Genomic DNA, 21,133 nt, shown 5'->3' on the forward strand with positions numbered 1-21,133 from the left:
AAAAGACGCCTTCCCCTGTTCAGATTCAGCTTATTTACTGATAGTGGGGTTTGTCCTTCCATAATTCACTTGCATTTATTTGAATCTATCCTTCCCTGTAGTGATAAAACAAACTTTATTTCAATTTTATTCTGTGTGCTCTTGGCCTTTATTAACAGTGGAAAGAGGACAGAGAAGCAGGCAGAGAGAAGGAGATGACAAGTAGCAGAAGGTGGGACTCAAACCCCAGCCAGCTGCCATGGGGCCTTTCAGTTTCCATACATGGGCACCCACTCAACGAGTTGATCTTCCCGGCACCCCCCCAGCTATACCTTTGATCATTGTGACCAAACAATTCTAGTTTAACAACATCAGTCTGAAGGACTTGCTTTCAGCATGACTTTTGGCTTGTAAAGATGCTCTTTTGCAAACTTCTGATGCTGAATTTTGTGGTGAGGATTAAGGGCAAGGTTTTCTTTTGATGACTTCTCCAGAAAGGTAATATTTTCCCCTCCGCTCCAGTCTGCTAAATCTTCCAGCTGGTCTATTTTCAGTCAAACAGAGGTTTGGAATTGACTTGAGCAATCCTACAAGCAGAGCTCTTTGAAAGTTCCCATCTTTTTATAGCCTTTTCTTCACTTCAGATGATCATTTACTTTAATTCAGCCGCTCAGAGGAGCCCCTGGATACTGATTGTTGGGGGTAAATTTGATGAGTATTAAGAAAGCTTTTGAAAGCTGTATCACCTGCTCGTGAAAAGCTATAGTCCTAACAAACTAACTAGGTCTTTTTCATGATGCTCCTTTCGTTTTTACACTTTAAAATCATTATTTTTTAAAACGATAGACAAAAATCAAATGATTAAAAAGCCAAACTGGTGTGTTTCCTCATTAACTTAATGCCTTTTGGAGATCAGTTTATATTCTATCACTTGGCTGCTCTCAGTGAAACAGCAATTATGGATTAAGTTATACATTTCGAGACCGAGAAATTAAATCTATATCTTGCTACAATACAAAATAATCCTACCAATGAATATGAACTATGTAACTACGTAATATCCAGGTGATATAATTGAACTTGACACAATTTGCTCATAAAACACAAAGCAGATGTCCAAATTGCTGATGTGTCAGAGTTGCAGGCTCATGCTGACCTGCAGAAGAGGCCCATATCTGGCTCTGGTGATGAGTCGTGACTGACAGTGGTGCAAAAAGCTGGCATCCTGTCAGCTCGGCTGTAGAGACTTGTCAGCTTTAGTGGGATACATATTTGATCCAGACTTGACCTCTTTGACCCGTTGACAGGATTTTTGCTCAGAGCAGCAGAACTGACCCTGGCACACAATATCCAAAAACTGGAGGCCGAAGCACACATGCTTGGCAGACTGGTAAATATTTCATCACCCTGTGCAATCTGAAAGCTTCACGGTACTGTACACGTTAGCCATGATGAGATCTTGTTTTTAGCAGAATAAAGATAAGATGCAGTATTGTACGAAAGATTTAAGCTTAAGTCAGCACCAAGAGAGCCCAAATCTAATTTGATATTGATTCACCAAAAAGAGGACTACATTTTGGTGGCCGCTGTAACACACAGTGGCTGCAGAACACATCACAAAGCGATATCATCTTAGAACAATAACAAGCACATTCACATCATTCTGTCTCATTTATCTTACATATAATTAACTGCTTCTTAAAGTAAAAGCTGTCTTCAAATGAGAGAAAGTTTCATTCTCCAGCATGACTTTTTTATAGTTGGAGAGAATAAACAATGTTCAGTAAGATAAAAGCAATTTTCAGCATCAAATTTGACTTGACAATCGAGTTAGTGTAAGTTTGTAAAGAGTTGGCACTTCAAAGTGTTCGTAATCTCTGTGGGAGAGAAGAGGAGGGAGGAGACGGCGCACTGCCATTCCTCAGAGAGTTGTCTGGGAGTGTGTGTGTACACAAGATGTTAGACTTTGGGATGGAGCAGAAGGGTAACCCGACCCAAGCTCCAAACTCCATCCTGTTGCCTGAGCTTAGGTGTCGGTATCTTCCTCTGTTATCTGTCTCATCGTAACTTGATGCAACTTTATATAAGTCAAGATATATTTTTTCAAAATGGGCTGCCATACCTTCAAGCTTTTAGAATGGCAGTAAAACATATTGTAGATTAGAAATTACAATGATTCTAGCCTACAGACAAACACAAATGAGATGAAGAGGCTAAAGATTGCAGATAGAGATAAACATAGTTCACTATGCAGAAAATATTCCACAGGGCATGATAGGACACGCCGTACCTTGATAGTTTTAGCAGTAATAAGATTGGACGGGTTCTTCTTGGCCACCTGAGAACCTTTGCCTTTCGGCAGGAAACTTGGTCCCTGTGAGGATTTGATAAGAAACAGAAATTTGATCAAAACTGAGAATCTACCAAAAAGCAGCAAATGAGTGCAAAGAAAATATTACACGTGTATTACAATTATTACAACCTTCCAGCCAGCAACAGAGGATGAAACCACAACCAATGTAAGTAACTTTAAATAAATCAGCTGTGGTCAGTAATCCGTGAGGTGTAGCATTTATATGAAGAAGTTTTAATGCTTCTAAAACCCACAGTCAGAGTAACTCATGGTCTGCACTTTACCTGGTGGGCCCAGGTATGGTCACAGAGGAAACTCTGGTATTTCATTGGAATGTGGACGCTCTCTTTGGGTCGAAGGTAAACCCTTGGAACTGGGTCATCTTCCTTCACGTGAAACATGTTCAACTCCACTGCAGTAGGAGTTTTGGTTTGTGCTTTGAAGTAACACCACTCCTCAGTATTAGTGATGACACTAAAGAGAAGATGACAGGACATTAATGTGATCAAAGCAACTTCAGACATCTTATTAGAAGATCTGCCCAAGATCAGAACTGAACTTGTTCCATGATCAGAAATGAACCCTTGCTAATGTATAGTCAATGTTTATTACATGACACAAGGTGGTGATGAGCAGGACAAACAAGACAGTGTATAACAAAGCATTTTTCTAAAAATGTTCAGGTAAAACAGATGAGAGAAAAATTACATCAAAAGTAGCATCCCACTTCACCTTATACTGTTCCACACAGAGGCATAACATCCTCAAACCAACCAGTTAATGAAAATGTTATGATTTTTTTATTTATTTTGAAAAAATTGTATAGAAATTCACAGATGTACAAACCCGCAGTAGTTCATATTTTATATGAATTATTTTAAATGAGCAGCTCGGTCTAAAAAAATGAACGAGGGAAAGCAGAGATAACACATCAACAACACTTGCCTCGCTATCTTCGTCTCAACTACGAAGTTTTTATTTTGGCCCACAGATGTTACTCATTAAGTTTTGGTTGTAGTTTTGTCAGTTTAGATAATCGACCTTCAGAAAGTCACAGAGAGGCAGCACAGCATTTTGTGCAGATCCTGATCTACCGTGTACTGGACTAAAAGCATACAAACTAAATCTAGAGTCAAACTGGTGGTAGTTAATAGTTTATAAATATACTTCATATTTCTCATATGGTATAGTTTTATTTTCAGTATAATGGGGGCGTAGGTTATAGCACAATAAGCATAATTAAATCCCTGTGGTGAGTCAGGCAGCTCAACTTAGAGAGCTTTAGACTCTTTGTTTATTACTTAGGTAATATATGTATTATAGCTTTATTACATGACTCACCCTAATCTCCTTCACCTTGAAAAGTAAATGAACTTTTCCATTTTATTTTTCATTTTAATCTCAGAGAATATATAGATACATTTCAACTTGGTCTTTTCTGCCTACATGCATATTTGGGACAAAGTAGGTAAATACTTATATGGTCTTACCATCCATTTAAATGTAAGTTGTACTCTGAATTATGTTTTTTTCAAATATTTTTTTGTTTATTTGTTTTTTTCAAATATTCTAACAGAATAATTGAGCACTATCACTGGCTTTCAACCAAATCCAACCCAACAGGTTTAGGTTTAATTATGTGAATACCCAGATAAATCAAAAATAATAACCATAAAACATTCGATATAGTTTGGAAACAAGTTGTTGTTTGTTCCTTTGAGGCAATGACACTAATAATCACACTGTATGGAATTTAGTTCTCCCTAAAGTTACTTCTTCAAATTCCATTCATGGTTATTGACGTACACATTAAGACAATTCAAGATTGAATATCAATGAGATGTTGAGCGTTAAAATGCAAGTTAGTTGAGTGTATTTCAACTGGAGTTTGAAAAAATAAAGCCAAATCACACTAACCGAGACTTATAATTGGTCTAACAAAATCCTCATCATCTCATCAAAGAAATGTCATCAGCTTTTTTTCAAGAAGGTATAAACTCATAACATAAACTATTTCTTTGAGATAGCTATTTAGTTTAAAAATCTAGTGTAACACAGTGTGCAACTTTTGATGGAGGGATAAAACATCCTTTAAAATTTGTCCAAGTAAATAAGAAAAGCCACAAACATGATGGTGTCAGCATGAGAAAAGCAAAAAACGATTATTACAACTCATTCTCTCACTCTTACAATCTGACTCTAGGAAGTTTATAAAATGGAAAACAGTAGAGTGAACTAAATTCTGCAGCCATGCACATCTCACACTACTTGCACACAATGCATAGTTTTTAATTAGTGACAGCAGGTATGAAATAGGTGTAAAAAGGCCAGTGAAAGACCCTACTCATTCCTCAACTAATTAATTTAAAGGGTGCAGAGAGCAGGAACAGATAAAGCATTCCAAGAGAGGGAAGCCGCATCTCTCCTTCTTCCGTTTCCTCTAAATGCAAAAATTTCACGCACAAATGCATATAAGGAAGTGCTGCATTAGACTTCAAAGGTTCCAGGCCACAGGCATTGAGAGAGGGACATTTCTCTCAATAGGAGACCGAGACTTCTTGAATTTTTCAGAGCCCCGCCTTGCTAACATTGGAAAAAGATGCTACAGTCAATTTCATGAAATTTATTTGGAGATTCCCACCTGTGTGGTTGAAAAAAAAAAAAAGGGCCTTTGGCTCAAACAACAAAGAGTGTTTTTGTCTTTAAAAACTGTGGGTTGATTCGTTTCAAAAGAAATCAAACGGAACAAGGCGGAAGGTGCAGAGGGAAATCAGATGGCAACAAGTAAATCAGAAACAAGAAACCCTAACCCTAAGATACAGATGATTAAAAGGATAATAAGAGAAAAAAAAGGTAAGAATTCTGAGTTTAAACACGGCAAAGAGAGAGATGACATAGAGAGAATAATATTGAGATAGAAAGAAATGAGAAAGCAGTAACATCGCAAAGATGATCTACAGTCTCCTAAAACTGTGTTTGCCATCAGTTTTCACTCATGCTAGGCTCTGTCAGGCCAAGTGAAAAAGGTATCCATTCAAAATGGATGGCAACAGGTAGCAAACGTGCTCTCCACGTCAAAAGAAGCCTTTGGGCTTGAAACCAGTGCAAACATCAAAGCTTAGGCTAACCTCGTCCTCACGAAGTACTCTTCTCCCTTCAAAGTCTGATTCTGGAATTCTGGGTGAGGGTCAGACTTCTTTCTTGTTTGTTTCTGTAGAACAAAGAGCTAACCCAAGGCTTTCTTTGTGCTCTCAAGACATGTCCTCATCAAACACTGGATAAAATATTGACGAAGAACCAACAGCGTAGCCTCAGTACACTGACCAAGCTGAGGTACATTTATTCCACAGAAGGTATACTTTAACCAATTTTGATGTCTCAGAGACAGCTGTAAAGATCTTAATGAGACCATAGATCAGCTCTGCTGATAATTTCTGTCTATCTCAATAACAGATGCATCAGGACATGTACAGTAGAGGGTAGGTATAGAATACTACAATCATGTATGCAGGGATTATTTTGGTTCTGAACAAACAGAATCCTAATTTTCCTATAGACGTTCTTGTGAAAACAGAGATTTCAAGGATTCAAACCTCTTTGAAAGCGACTTTAACATTCAAGCAGTAGTTTTAACTTAAAGTGTTTTAACTTTTCATTTGTGCCAACAATATTACGACTTGTCACAGTGTCCTTTTGACATAAAGAATGTTATTTTTAGATCCATTGTTACACATTCAACATGATACACTTTCCATTTTTACATATGTGTTATCTTCAACTAGAAATATCAGTAACTCATTTTTAATTAGTAAGAATAAAGGTTGTCAGTATAATGATAATGTATTTCTGAATTTCCATGTGCTGAAAAAGGACTAGTTGTTTGTGGAACTGCATTTCCAATTCATCAAATATACTGTAATCATTTCAGATACGAACAAATTAGTTTAAACTCTTTGGTTAAGTGACTTACAATTGAGGAACACATTGAGGGTTGGGTTAGATTCAGAAAAATGCCCATAAGGATATTCTGGCATGCAGACTGGGGAAGATATGGATCTGTACCTGAGCTACAGCAACCCCTGCAAAATGCCAACTTGAATCGTGTTTATTCTGAGTATGTCGCACTGTCTCAGATGTGTCTCCCTAGTTGGCACATTCATGAAGTATATGCATTGTTTAAAAGATCTATACGATGTTTTGAAGAGTGAAAATTCCTTTTTTTTATACAGAAATGAATCAATCATGAATTTAATTGTTACTCCAACAAATATATATTTCACTAATTCAGTATTATATATCTGAAAATACTCTCTTGAAGCTATAGTTACAGTTCCAAACAGACAAACTGATAACTTGATTTTGACTAGGCAGTATTGAATTTTTGATATTTAGAATTCCAATCACATTATCATTGGTGTAAAACATACACCAAAAGTTATCATGTACAATGAAAATTAATGAACAGTTGTCAATGATTAACATCTAGGTTAGTGAATATAAGTTTAGAATAAAAGCTATGGTCAAAACTGCCTTGTGGATATGTTGAGAAATTCTTCTTTTATCTGTGTGAAATGTGGTACCGTTTGGCTCTCATTTGCTGTTTGATTAGGCCTATGCTCCAAAACAACCACATACGTAATTAGATTGAGACAGTTCATGATTTTGGGTAAAATACACTCTTATATATTGTTTCCAGTGCTTGTTGAGCTAATAAATTAAAGGTACCCAATCCGTTACGGTGTGATACCAATGGGTTCTGACAAAGTGACAGGATGTTACGGTTTTGGGCCCAAATATCTGTAATAGAGTTTTGATAGAGGTTAGTAGCAAATTATGATTAACTGTAGCTGGGTTACTTGTACAAATGCATCTTTCCCAGTCAAAAAACAGCCAGATTCCAGCCAATTTCAGCCATAGACCGTTCAGAGAACTGGGTAGGAAGTGAATGGCCATCTTTCAATACAGATGTTCATTCTAAGTAGCTGTATCTATATATAAACTATGAACATTTGGAATATGTTCCAAAATGTTCATAGTTCACCAGGAATGTATTCTAGTTAGCTTTAATTACAACTGGAAAAGATTAAAAATTCTATAATGAATGATGGCAGAGGATTAAAACTAGTTAAAATAGTTATTTGTTATTGTTAAAAGGACAGTGATGTCATCTGTCAACTGAATTTGTGCTATTTGTCATCGCCTTCTTCGTTAGTCTGCTTGTAACCTGTTTTTTTTGACCCCACCTGAAATCCTGGACTCTGTTTGCTCCCTCTGTTTTGTCTATCGGCCTCCTGGATTGTGCAGACTTGTAGGAAAACTGTTTTTTATTTATTCAAATAAACCCATTTTTTTGCAGTGATCCAAAATCTGTGTGCATCTGTGTGTTGGCAGTAGACATTGTTGTTTGCTCTGTTGCAAAAGAAATTAGGTTCAACCTCAAAGCACAGTAATAAAGCATGTATTAATCTGCAAGCCGCATCTGACTCTCTAACATCTAGTTTTAAAAGGCCTACTCAAATGCCAGCTAAACGCAGCATGTCTTTGGCCACAAATTATTTTAATGTAAGCACAGCAAAGTTCACATTCTATAAAAGAAAATGATGCAGGCAGTTGAAATAATGGATTTACCAAACAGTTTTCTATCAGCAAGTCGAAGCCAGGAGCAAAATTGAAACCAAATTCTGTGTAATTCAAAATTTCCCAGTAAAAAGTTTATTCAACCCATGACATATTAATTCAAACATCAGAGGAAAAGATTCAGGCTTTAAAAAAAACCTTGAGGAGTTTTCCTCCCTTCATTCCTTTCCTTCTTAAATCTTCTATGGAGGTTGCAGTCACATACATTAAACACATTAGACTGCAACTCATATAGAGGTACTGCTGATCTATGATAAAATCCAGTCATATCATAAAATATATAAGCGTTCTTCGCAGTACTCTACTTAGTGAACTCTGACTTTGAGTCCTGAAACCCACAGTGGTGCAGCAGAAGCACATCAGATACAGAGGCTTCCTTCCTCATTTACACATTTCAGAGACTTGGTAGAGGTGACAGACGGTTTGGTGTAAAGTGTCACACTGCCTCATCAAGAAATAAATAAACGAGGAGGGTGCTAAGCCAGCAAGAGGACAGATACAGGGATTGATGACTCTCAATTAGAGTGGGCCCAGCGGCCGTGCTAATGCCATAATGATTCATCCACGGTGCACTGCAGCCTTTGTTGATCAACGTGATATATGTTAATCCAAAGCTCAGGCATGAGCAGAATCCAAAACAAAAGACTCAGAGAGGGGGGATTAACAATGATGCTAAGTGAAAGAAGCAGGCAAGGCACGGATACCAAGAAAGGGTGATACAGGAAACATCAGCCGTATTGGCTGCTACGTGTGGATTAAAGGGGATATTACCAGCATCATTTTTGCATCTGTGTCAAGGACAAGTGTTTGTGCTGCAGAGGCAGTGAGAATTGTCTTTGTTTGTAGGCCTGTGGTACATTAACAGAGTGAGATGCTGATACGTAACGCAAGGAGGAAACACGGCAGAAAAATTTCCAAGATGAAACTTATTTCAGAAACGTGCAGAATTCGCCAAACTTGGGTGAATACATGAACCGCAGGAACATTACAATGAGGAAGAATTCGATTATTTAGAGAAGAGAAAAGTTTAAACGCAGCACCGCACATGTTGGAGGAGCTACACACAGCTCAGAGAATCAGATTAATGTTCAGTTTGAAGGGGCCAAGTTAACAATCTCCTACCATGGTAGTTACAAGCTGTATGCCGATGCACTTACTGAACTAATATGCACTGTTCATTTCGTGACGTGCCAACACTGTAGCGGGGAAGTTGGAGTGCTGCAGGAGGGAGTGGACACTCAGTGGACTGATTTAATGCAAAATCTCTGCAACAGAGAGGTGAGGAAAACTTGTTTTTTAACCAAAGACAGCTGGGGTTAACGATCCCATTGACGAGCTGCCTCCTCCCACTTAGATTACCATGCAGACAGCTCAGTCGCTTCCTTGGCATGAGAAGCTGCTGACAGCTCTTATTCAAAAAAAACATTTTGGGAAAATCTAAATGAATAATTCACGATGGATAAATTCGATTTAGCTGCTTCAGTTTTAGGATTCTGTTCATTTGCGTTAGTGGTCATTTTTTTATTATATTGCTTCTCTTGGACAGACAAAGCCATATTTCATTAGTTACATTAGTTGATTTTCATATCATAGTAATTCTGCTGCAAAAAGACCCATAATACTATGGTAACTATAGTATATGTGCATCCAGCCGATATGTTGTTAACACAGTAACAGTAACGTCTCAGCATAAAGAGAGCATAGAGGTGACCAAGTTATTGCTATGAATCTGATGCAACTAAAAAACTGTTTTCACCAGGTGTGACAGGCACCACTTGATGCCTTAACTGACAGTTAAATTTTTTTAGGAAACAGGTGAATAGCTTGACATCACCTCAAAAAGCCAAGCTCTCCATTGGAAGCGTGTTGATGCAACGCTATTCCCTAAAATAGAGTGAAAATAGGCTCCAGAGCTTTACCATCACAATTGGAAACACATTCAGGATGTGTGAACACAGTGTCATGGTGAGCGTGTCTTGTTACGGTTGATAACAGAAAACCCATACAGCACAGAAACACATGCTCACACCTCGTGTGTTGGTCTGGGGACCACCAATAAATTTGCAACATTCATCCAGTTTTAAAGGTGGCACAAATGGTGATGAAACATATAAACCTGTTTTTGTAAAATTCGGTGGATTTTGCTGTGGACTTTGTTTTTTGGTTTCTTGGATTTATTTCATATTCCGTTCATATCACTTCGTTCCTTAAATTAGTCTTTGTCTAATTATGTTACTTACTTTTTACTCCGTTTGCATGTGTAGTTAGTGCGTACTCCGTCACACAGCAGGTGCCTGCACTACCAAGCAGAATTAGTGGCTTGTTGAGGTAACTTCAGGTTCAGCTCTGGATTTTCAGGATCACAAAGCTGGTTCACTTCTAACTGGGTTGTATCAGCATGGCAACTTATGCTGGAACATGCTCCAAGAGATCAATACGTGTAAAAGTACCACCTCCTTGTCATGATCTGGCTTGGCTGTGGAGATGTTGTGTTTTTCTGAGTTGAAGGCTGGACTGAGCAGACTTCTCAGAACACCAGGGCGGAGTCTGGTTGCTGCCTGCTGCCACACCTGTTCTTCATCTCCAGTCATCAAGACTCCTTCTTAAGGAGCAGCAGGAGCAGCAGGAGCAGCGTTCTTCGCCAGATCGTGAAACCATTTACAGTGAGTTGTGTTTCCTACGCCATGTTCTCTGGCTTATGAGATCGGTACCCCCCCGGACCTTTTTTTTCCATTCCCTGCCTGGACCCATTCCCTCTCCAGTCATCATTCCCCAGAGGAACCCACTCACCGGGTTTCATCTCCCAGTCAGCCGATCTCAGCTTCACCCCTCGTTGATGTTTTTCCCTGCAAGAACTGTAAGGCCTGTTTTCACTCCCAATTGACTTATCTGAACATTACTCACCTGAACTCACGCTCTCATATTCATCTCTCCGTACAGTTATCCAGCCAAGGTTTTTCCCCAGTGTTTCCCTGAATAAACCTGTGTTGCCCTGGTGAAATCTTGCTCTTGAGTCCATCTTTTGTTTTGGCTTTTTGCCACCATGACCTGACCAATTATTTTTTTCTTTTAAGTAAAATCAGTGCAAGGACAGCAAGAGTTTCTTTCCAACTCCAAACAAAATCAAAGGGCGACTACACACTGTTTAACTTTCACTCAGAAGCATCTTTATAAGAGATATGTCATCAGAGAGGAATGCTTAAGAAGCCTAAAACAGAGACTGATTTCTCTAAAGCTTGTTCCCGCTTACTTCAAAAGATTTGGAGCTAATGATAATTCTATTTATCTTTTAAATTGATCACTAAACTATAAAATAATTAATCATCTTCTAATACAGTGTTTGTGGCTTATCAAATTCACCAAACTGCATCAAACTATCTCTTTGCGTTCATATTCATATCCACATCCATCTTATATCTTTTTAAAACCTATTCATATCATCCTATAATTAATTTCTTCTTTTTTATTTTTGGGTTTGAGCCTGGATGACAGAAAATTAATTTAGACATTCACAGTAAGTCCACTGGCTGGTTTAAACCGCTTTTTTTTTTTTTACGGCTTCTTTATATGTTGCAAAGATCATTTAAGCTACCATTTTTGTCTGGCAGAATTCATACCTTAAGAATACACCTGCGACACATTCATTTGATGAAATATACAATTTTAAATCATCAGATCTACTCCTGCTGTAATACCACACAGTGATACTGATAAGCTTTTTAATTTATATATATTCACACATTCAGCTTTCTGTGTGTTTTGTCAGCTTTTCTTCATGCTTTGGCTGCAGCAGATGTGTTACTTTTCCACCTGCAAGAAATACAAGATTGCATTTGGGCATCTGATGCCACCTCCACCCATCTGATATGAACGTGCACATATCCAGAGTCGGAAAGCCTGAGTTGAATAAAATAAAAACCTAGTTGTCTTACTGAGTTGATAAGCTGCTTCCTACTACGGCTGCTTAGCACTACTTCATCGTCAGCGTCAGTTAAATCAGATCACGGAGAGATACCCTGGATACAGTACAGGCCCCAGGTCTCCAGGTTTACAATTACCACACCTGTTGTTCATTCATCATTAGTTCCATCAGTATATTTTCTGCATGAGTTCTTTGCTCATTTGCCAGATCATTGTGTTAGTCACCCACTTGGTTCCTGCCCTGTGCTCTGCTCCGTATTAGGTTTATTTCTTGTGTATTTCCTGCATTTCCTGCTTGGCAGCGCTCATGTTTTTATAAATAAGTTATAGTTATGTTTGCCTTTTCATTGGCTGCCTGATGCCTCTTTCCTATGTTTGGGTCCTCCAGCGTCTGCCTTCCATCGTGCTCAGACTGTGACTTTTTTTTTTTTTTTATGATTTCCAAATATGGTCCCTCCTACACTGAATTAGAAATTATGTGAAGGGAACAAGATAACTGTTTTACAAAACCTTTGTGAAACTGGCAATGGGCCACCAGCATTATTAGGAATTAAAAACTACATCTCAGATAGGAAGAAATAAAGACTGGAAAGAGTTCAACCCTCTGTGAAAGCCTGAGTGGGCAAACAGTTGTACAATTGAAGAAAAATGTTTCAGTGAAGAAATCCTGAAAAGATTTGGAAAATCCAAACAAATTTTTGTATCCAAGGAACAAGGTTGAAAAGGGGTACCAAATGGCCACGATCTTAAAACACTAGAAGTAGGCGCACTTCTACTACAGTGAGATTCACTAAACATGAAAGATCCAGTCTTCTCTGTGAGTGAGTGCCACTGTCCTGTGATCTGATAAACTCAAATTCGAAATGAGTTTTTTTTAAATCATGGATACGATGTAACCCAGGCGAGAGAGGAGAATAATTACCAAACCATTGACAAGCCAGCATTTAGGTCTTTTCTGCATCTGTGTCAGCACCATTAATGCTGAACAATACATACAGGTTTTGGTAAAAAACCTGCTGCAATAACAAGTCTTTTTTCAGGTGACGTCTGTCTTCTCTGAGTTAGACAATGCCAAACTATATTCTGCACGTATTAAGACAACATGGCTCTGAGCGAAAAAGACTACATGCCACACTGCCTGCAGTTCACATTTGTAACCCACTGAAAACCCACCCGCTGAATAATGTATGTGAACAATACGAAACAAAAATATGACAAATAGAGGCCACGAACCTGCTGAGCAACTGAAATCCTGTATTAAGAATGAAAAAAAAAATCACTTTAAAATTTACAGCAACTTGACTTTTCCGTTTTCCAAATGCTTACAGAGTGCTTCGTGGTAGATAAGCACCTGTGTCAACTTTTTCAAACAACTTCCTAGTCTCAAATTCAACATTAGCGCATATTTCTCATGCTAAAGCGTCTCAGTTTAAAATTTGATATGTTGCCTTTAAGTGTTTTTTTTTTTTTAAATGTAGGGGTTAAATGGTTAGCATTATCATTACATACTGTTTTTAAAGGCATCTTGTACCTTGACTCTACTTTTTTTCTGAGACAGGATTGTACATTAGTTTAATCTCATCTATGTTAATGGTAAATATAACCGTACTAAACACACAATTCAGGATTTGGGATTTGAGCATGACACAGACTGACTTTAAACTTTTATGTTTGAAGAATCTTACCTGAGCTCAGGGTCATCACTGTAAATGGTGACCGTCTGAGGTACATTAAAGGGATTTTTAAGAACAAACTCCATGTATTCAGCAGAACCCAGGCTGGCAAAAAGGAAGTGCTGGGTGGTGATGGCAAGGCTCAGCATGTTGGCGATTCCCTCCGTCTTGCTGTGCTCTTCACTGGGTGTGTCTTGGTAAAGTTGTCTGGCTGACTGGGAGTCCTTAGTGTGACCCTAACATCATAGAACAATAACAAAGGCTAATAAATGTTTCAGAGTAGCACTTTAATACACTTCCATAATCATTACCCAAAATGTTCATTATAAATATTTATCAGATTCCAGAGCAACTTTCTTCTCAGTTTTAAACTCCAGCACACTGTGAAGTTTTTATGTGGCACCTTCTTGTGAAGAGAAGATCATAGCTAAAGTTGTAATACTTTCTTTCAGTGTGTTCAGTTAATAACACTGCAGAGTAAAATGTCATCACAGCTGATAGAAACAACAGCCCAAAACTGAGACAATAAAAACCCTGTTTATCGTAAATCCTAACTTTCTACATGACCTTTCACTGACCATGTCAACACATATATTAACACTTGACTAGCTCTCCTAAGATTACAAACTTTAGTTGGAACGAGGGGTAGTTTTCTTGAATGTTTTGCAAGCAGGTGAGCTTATTGCAACAAATCTTCTATCTCAGTCAAGCGTCGTGGTCAGGAAATGACCTTTTCAAAACCTTTGAGACAATTACATTTTTACAGCAAAAGAGCAAAAATGCATGCTTTTAATCAACTCTTCAACACTGATAACCTGTATCTGTGAAATTACTCTATATTATATATATTCTCTCAACATTTTACATTGAATTTGTGAAACCTAGTTACAAAGTAGAAGGAAAATATGAGTGTGTTTTCAATTCTTAACACTATTTTAGTCATTGACAAAAATACCATCATAACTGTAACTAACTAATGCAACTAAACTCAAATCATAGGTAAAGTGTGGTTTCATCTGCTGGACATGAAGCATTTCATTATTATAGATGGCATAATAAATAATATGATACCATGGATTTTGGCCACAAAGTATGCCTGTCCTGAAAATAAATGTAACTCCTTAAATAGAATTTTAGAATCAGGGCAGTAAATAATATATATATATATATATATATATACATACATACATAAATATAATATTGAGATTTTCCACAGGTCTTGTTCCCTGTAAAAACACTAAGCACAAAGCGGTTACAAATACAGTTGTGCTAATCAATCCAGAAAATCTAAACCCAAATAGATTTTCAAAGCAACTCATACGGGTTTCTTTCTGTTTGAATGGTTCTATTCTACAGCGTATTGGCTGTTATAGAGGTATGAAACAACTAAAACAAAGGTCCTCCCTTAGGAAATTTAAGGTGTCAATGTCTCTCACACACTCATGCACGGCTGCCAAAATCAAATAGCATGTGCACCCAAAGGTGAAAATACAATTAAAATCCTCTTGTGCAGTCACGTAAACAGAAGGTTTAAAGGCACATTGCCTTGAAAACTGTTAAACTGGGACCATTTATCTGAGATGGCTCCCTCCCAACATTTTTTTCAGCAAGAGCCTCACCGTAAGTTTCGCTGCTTTAGCACCTTCCATGGCCTCCCGTTGACGGACAGCAGCCATGCTGTTCAACTTCCGGCGCTCACTGTCGGAATCGTTGAGGTTGCGCTCTTTGGGTGTGACGGTGTCAGGTCTGAGCAACGCCATCCGACCCCCACCTGTGTCCAGCCTGTATGCTTGTGCAGTGTTCCTTGCTGTGAAGTAGAAGCAAGCAGCAATGGTGAATTTATAAGCCAGCAAAATGGAATCTATTTGCCATTTTCCCCAAATGTTAAAAAAAAAACAACTCTCCAATACTTAACAAATAAGAGTCAGCGACAAATACATCTTGCTACAGCACAAGAAACAAAAGGCACCACTGCAACTGGACCAAAGCCCTACCGCTGAGAGAACAAATGCACTGTCCTCTCCCTGGTTTTCTTTTACCTCTTTGCCCTCTTACCAAGCACCAAAACACCTAATTAATACATTTGATTCATGCACTCATCGCTGGATCTGCTAATAGCCAACAGCTTTTAAAAATCTTGACGGGGCTATTACCCTAAATTCAGCACTCTGAACAACACTCGCACATTAACAAACTTGAAACTGTACTCGTTATCTAAAAAATAGCTTTGCTCTCCCACTCCCCTCGGTTTGTAGCTATGTGATGGAGTATATGTTGCAGCAACGAGAAGAAGAAACTCGGACTCACTGAGAGTGGCCATAAATCTAAAACAGGAAAAATGATCAGCTCTGGGAAGGGGAAAAAAAAAAAAGGTATGCGGCCCATCAGTAAATGGAGAAGAGAGATGCGGAAATGGAGAAAAAACAGTAGAGGGGGCTTTTATTTAGCTCTTCAGGAACATTACCGACTGTGTTTGGTATACACCAGACATTAGACCTTTACTAATTCCTCACATACTCATCAGTTTTTTGTTTTTTTTTTACAGCTCACTGGAAACCTCTCTGGTGCATTAACCCAGTTCTGCTTTGTTCTGTACAACTTGTGCTACCAACTGTAAAGCTCCAGCATTTATTTGTGCATTCTGCGCCTGCGGTGGATTTATTGATGCCACATGGTATATGTGAATCTGTTCAGCGCATCTCCTAATCTACTCGTTTCTAGCGTCAAATAGAAACGTGATCGAGTGGTGTTGGCTGGTTGTGTTCCGATGATTTTTTAATCAGATTTCTTCAGGTTTCACCACCTGTCACGCAGTTCTCAATCTAATTTTAATCAAACCTTTGAAATGGTACAGCACTGCAAATGCAAATTGAACATGTTTTCATGAACGGGTCAGCTGTGAATAAACTAATGTGTATGGTGTTGACAAAAGGTTGCAGTAGAGGTTGGCTGGCAACACATTGAGAAAGAAAAATAGTCTTTGGTATCGGTTTCTTTTTAAATGGGACACATAATCTTAATAGTTCTTTAATGTCAGCTAGTATAGACCATGTTTCCTCTCTAGACGTAAAAATATGATCAGTCATGTGAACTAAAACCTGATTTATGCTTCCATGTTAGATCGATAAAAAGCAAATGTCACCACTCGTTACCCCACGCTGTGCTCTATGTCGCAGCTCCATTGTAACCTTACATGCACCACATGCATTTCCCAGAAACATTAACTACACAATGCGATACTTCAAACTGCATTAACTGTGACTTGTTCACTTTGTCTGTTGTGTTTCCACTGCATATTGCTTCGGTTTCATTTTTCTTCCAACTCTAAGTCTTCCAACTTCTCTGTGTTGTAGTCATTATACTAAAAGTGTGTGGAACACGTCAGCTCCACACACATGGAACTGGAGTAACATCCAATATCATCTGTTTTCAGTTGCAATTGTTGGAAACCTACAAAGAAACACTGTAGCACAGGTAGAAATGCAAATAAAGGTGTAAGGCACTTGTGCAGTGTTGGCTCCGGGGCAAATCTAAGACAAGATTCAGAAAGGTGCAGGTGTTAATGCCTAACGGGAGGGATGTCGGACACGTGGCGTTGAAGAGAAACTCTCAGTTACTCTATCAGTCAAACAGTCAGTCATGTGAGTCAAACTTTTGTCAACTTCCCTCTCCAATCAGCACAAACAAAGCACAGCAACAGATCTACAATTTAAGTAAAGGATTTGTTGTGCGCATCGAGTTAGCTGACAGGTCTGCACAACCATAAAAAAAGGTTGTGGTTAGGGTTAAGTTGCCGGGTACACAGCTGTGTGAAGTATAACACCCTTTTAACAAGTAAGCATTGTTCAAGCTTTGTTTGAAACAGCTGTTTTAAACCCTCATTATGTATTTTCAGGCACCATTTTGTCATTAAAAGCGTAGGAACACTGCAACTCTCTAAGCCAACAGACGAGAAGCCTCACAAGCTCCATATAAAGAGCAAGCAGAATTTTCCCAGAAGTGTAAATGTTACATTTGTTTAAAACTTGAACTTATGTTCACATTTTCTACACCAGAAACAGAAGAAATGTCCCAGCAATGTGTGTGGGAATACATTGCTGTGCTCATAACTGAAAATGACTTATTGGCAATGGCAATTACAATTTTTTCTCCAAATTTTAGACAACATTTTGTGAACTATTACTATCTGAGTCAGGTGGAATGTTGCACTAAGCATCACCATGGCAACCTCTACTTCCACTCCACACTCACAGCTGATGGACGTTTGATAATCAACAGCTTCTCGCATCTCTGGTCTATTTACACCCAATTTGATAGAGTCAGGTTAACCTTTTTAGCAGACAACAGGACACAGTGGACGGGCAGTTTCAGCAATCCCACCCCAGTCTCTGTAGAAATGGTGTAGTCTAGTTAGGAAAATGCATTTTAAGCTTTAACTGTGTATCATTTTTTGAAAAACAGCAAGAACCACCTGAAGCAACCGGTAAATCATAACATGCTGATTAAAATATGGTTACTGCATGCTAATAAGCAATCAGCTGAGCATCCAGTTTCTTTAATTATCATAACTTAACAGGATAAAAAAAAAATCAAAAACAAACAGCAACAAAAAAACTCATTAATTATTATTGAGGTAATCTATCCTGATCAAATTTTGCATCATAGAACTCTGTGATCACTTATCCATTAGAGTACATTTCTAAATTTCGTGCTTATAAATATACTCTTTGAAATCCACGTCCTTTCCTTTTTGTTATCCCTCTTTATCCCAGGATATTTTTTCTCAGGTCTCAATATCAAAGAAGCACCAGGTCTACTGCCAGCGAGCTAGTGTCAGGCTACAGTACATCCTTCACAGCCACAGGCAGGCAGATGTGGGGCAGGAGCATAACACACAGTAAACCCACACACTCACGAGTGCATGACCACACGAGAAAACACACAACCCAGAGTAGGTGCTCTATTCAATGTGTCTTGTGACTGGACTCCAATCGAAGCAATTAGGCACTTTGTATGTTTAAATGGCACGGTGAGGTGGAGTGGATTGACGAAAGAATTCAGAGTGTAACAGAGACAAAAGGTGGGGAGAAGGTTGAGATGGGTAACAAACAGAGAAAAGAGTGAGCAGAATGGGTTTGCACAGTAACAAGAGCTGTGAATAACTGACTGCAACAGTGTGTAGTGAGTACTTGTGGAGTGAATCTATGCATGAATTCATTTCTAAACATGTTTTATACACACAAAGATTACTGCACTGTGGTAGGTGCAATAGTACCTGAAATTATTTATAAGGCCTGGTTTGTAATTCCATACCTGTCAGATGTATTTGCACCACTCATTTAAGCAATTATCTGCTTGTTTTGTGTTTCTTATACCTCTAATTGTGTTTTAGTCCAAATTTGAGGGAAAATAATAGCACACCCGTTGACTGGTGATGGCTTGTCAAACTTAAAAAAAAAATTGTTTTCCTCGATATGTATGTGTGTCTGAGCTTGCACTGTGGTTAAACATGCACTCACACACACACCAGCATGACTATGGCTATCCACCAGAGACGACTCTGCAAGCTCAATTAGCTTGAAAATTGAGTGGTTTGGTGGTACAGCCAGCAGAAAGAATGTGAAATGTATCTGGTTGAGCTGATCAAGGCAGCAGTACGGTTCACACCAAAATGATAGACACTAATTCCTCCGTGGCGTAGAACACACAAACCAGCCGCGACTATTCAGAGACAACACGGGAAGCCGGACAGCCTCTCCCATTCTCTGGCGAAATTGCTACATATTCAATGTTAAATTAAAGATAAAACAGTTATTCACAAAACACAAGATATGCCCAATACTGCATTTACTTTCATAACTACAACATATTGTCCTATAGCTTAAAGGGATAATCCGGAGTAAAATGCACTTTAGATCAATTTACGGGATGTTGGGAGTACATACGTTGAGTTGACATCAAAATCATGTCATTCGGATGTGTTTTGAGAATTTCGATTTGACTGTTTTTAGCCAAAAGTCGTTAGCCTGGAAGTCAGAGGGGCATATCATGTCACATACATAACACTTACGTGGTAGTGAGTAGAGGGTCCCTAAAGCCAAACCGAAGTGTCCCGAGGTCTTCATGTGGTCGGATATAGAGTCCAGAATGAATTTAATCAAGCCAGTACCTTTCCGGAAATGTTGCTGCTGCAGCTGCCGCTTAAGACCGTGTTGAAGTTGGTTTGATATTGGTTTGAAAAAAAGACACCTTATTTCCTTATTGTGAATATCTGTCGAATATCCATATTTTGGCTTTAGGGACCCTCTACTCACTACCACGTAAGTGTTATGTTGTTTGGAGCTGTAGAAGAGGTATAAAAATAGCATTTTGTAGCGGTGACATGATATGCCCCTCTGACTTCCAGGCTAACGACTTTTGGCTAAAAACGGTCAAATCGAAATTCTCAAAACACATCCGAATGACATGATTTTGATGTCAACTCAACGTATGTACTCCCAACATCCCGTAAATTGATCTAAAGTGCATTTTACTCCGGATTATCCCTTTAATGAAGTGATTTGTTCTGAAATCGCCGCCGTTCACTGAGGAAATCATGTTATGAAGCCGCCACTAACAGCCAGGCTTCCGAGCCGAGTCAAGTTTTTTTCTACAATTCTAGGTAATCATTGGCTAAATCGACAAAAACTCATCACTTCCGAGGCTGCTCGGCGTCTCTGGGGGTAGATTAGACGTGGGCGTGTCAATATGAGGGGCTGTGTCGTGATGATTGGAGTTAGTGTTTGTCCATCATGAGAGATCTTGTGGCAGCCAAATTTTTAAGCGGGGAGAAGCACGCTAGAGCACAACCACCTGGTATGACCATTTTCTGGAAAAGGAGCGAAGGGCAGAATTTGTTTATAAATAGTCTAATAGTGTTAGTGAATATGAAGTCTGAAGTGTGCATTTGGTTCAAGTTGAGTGGTTAAGAGAGTGTTATCGATTGAGTGTTAGGCTCTGTGTTATCGATTGTAATATATCCACCTGGGTGTGTGTTCAAGGCTTAGCTTATAGTTTAAAGGTGCACTGTGTAATACTTTTAGTTGTTTTTTTTCCAGAATTCATGCTGCCCATTCACAAATGTTATCTTTTTTAAGAATACTTACCACCACCATCAAACTCTAAGTATTCATTATGACAGGGAAAAATGCTCCACAGATTCTGATCCAGCCACAGATCCAGCCATTTACAGGCCTTAGATTCCATCATACTTGATTTTGGCCTTGCTGTGTGAATTTTCAAAGTCTATACCTTCTTTCTGTGTATTTGCTGGGCATACTTGTCATACTAGACACAGCTATGTTATAACTAATTCTTTTTAACTTTGCTATCTTCTCCTTTGGGATGGCACGAGCCACTACAACCCTGAACGCGTAATATGGGCTTCCCCTGTTTTAAAAGTCAGCAGCCGCCACTGACACAAACACATGCTTAGATGTACACGGACAGTAAGTGGAGAAACAGCACAGTGGATGAGAGTGAGGTTATTGAATGTACTGGAACAGAAGGACAGGCATAATTCAGTTTGCTG

General features: G+C 38.7%; 1 protein-coding gene across 1 annotated transcript in view; it reads right to left on the bottom strand.

Moving 5' to 3' along the window:
• nphp4 (nephronophthisis 4) overlaps window positions 1–21,133 on the bottom strand; it is a 176,505-nt gene that overhangs the window by 16,790 nt on the left and 138,582 nt on the right. Inside the window, exons 20-23 of the mRNA XM_075476298.1 lie at window positions 15,183–15,370; window positions 13,576–13,799; window positions 2,617–2,806; window positions 2,270–2,353 (exon numbers count right to left, since the gene is read on the bottom strand). Coding sequence (XP_075332413.1) covers window positions 2,270–2,353; window positions 2,617–2,806; window positions 13,576–13,799; window positions 15,183–15,370 — 686 coding nt within the window. The remainder of the gene's footprint in view (window positions 1–2,269; window positions 2,354–2,616; window positions 2,807–13,575; window positions 13,800–15,182; window positions 15,371–21,133) is intronic.

The sequence above is a fragment of the Odontesthes bonariensis genome, chromosome 10, assembly GCF_027942865.1.
Source record: "Odontesthes bonariensis isolate fOdoBon6 chromosome 10, fOdoBon6.hap1, whole genome shotgun sequence".
Lineage (NCBI taxonomy): Eukaryota > Metazoa > Chordata > Actinopteri > Atheriniformes > Atherinopsidae > Odontesthes > Odontesthes bonariensis.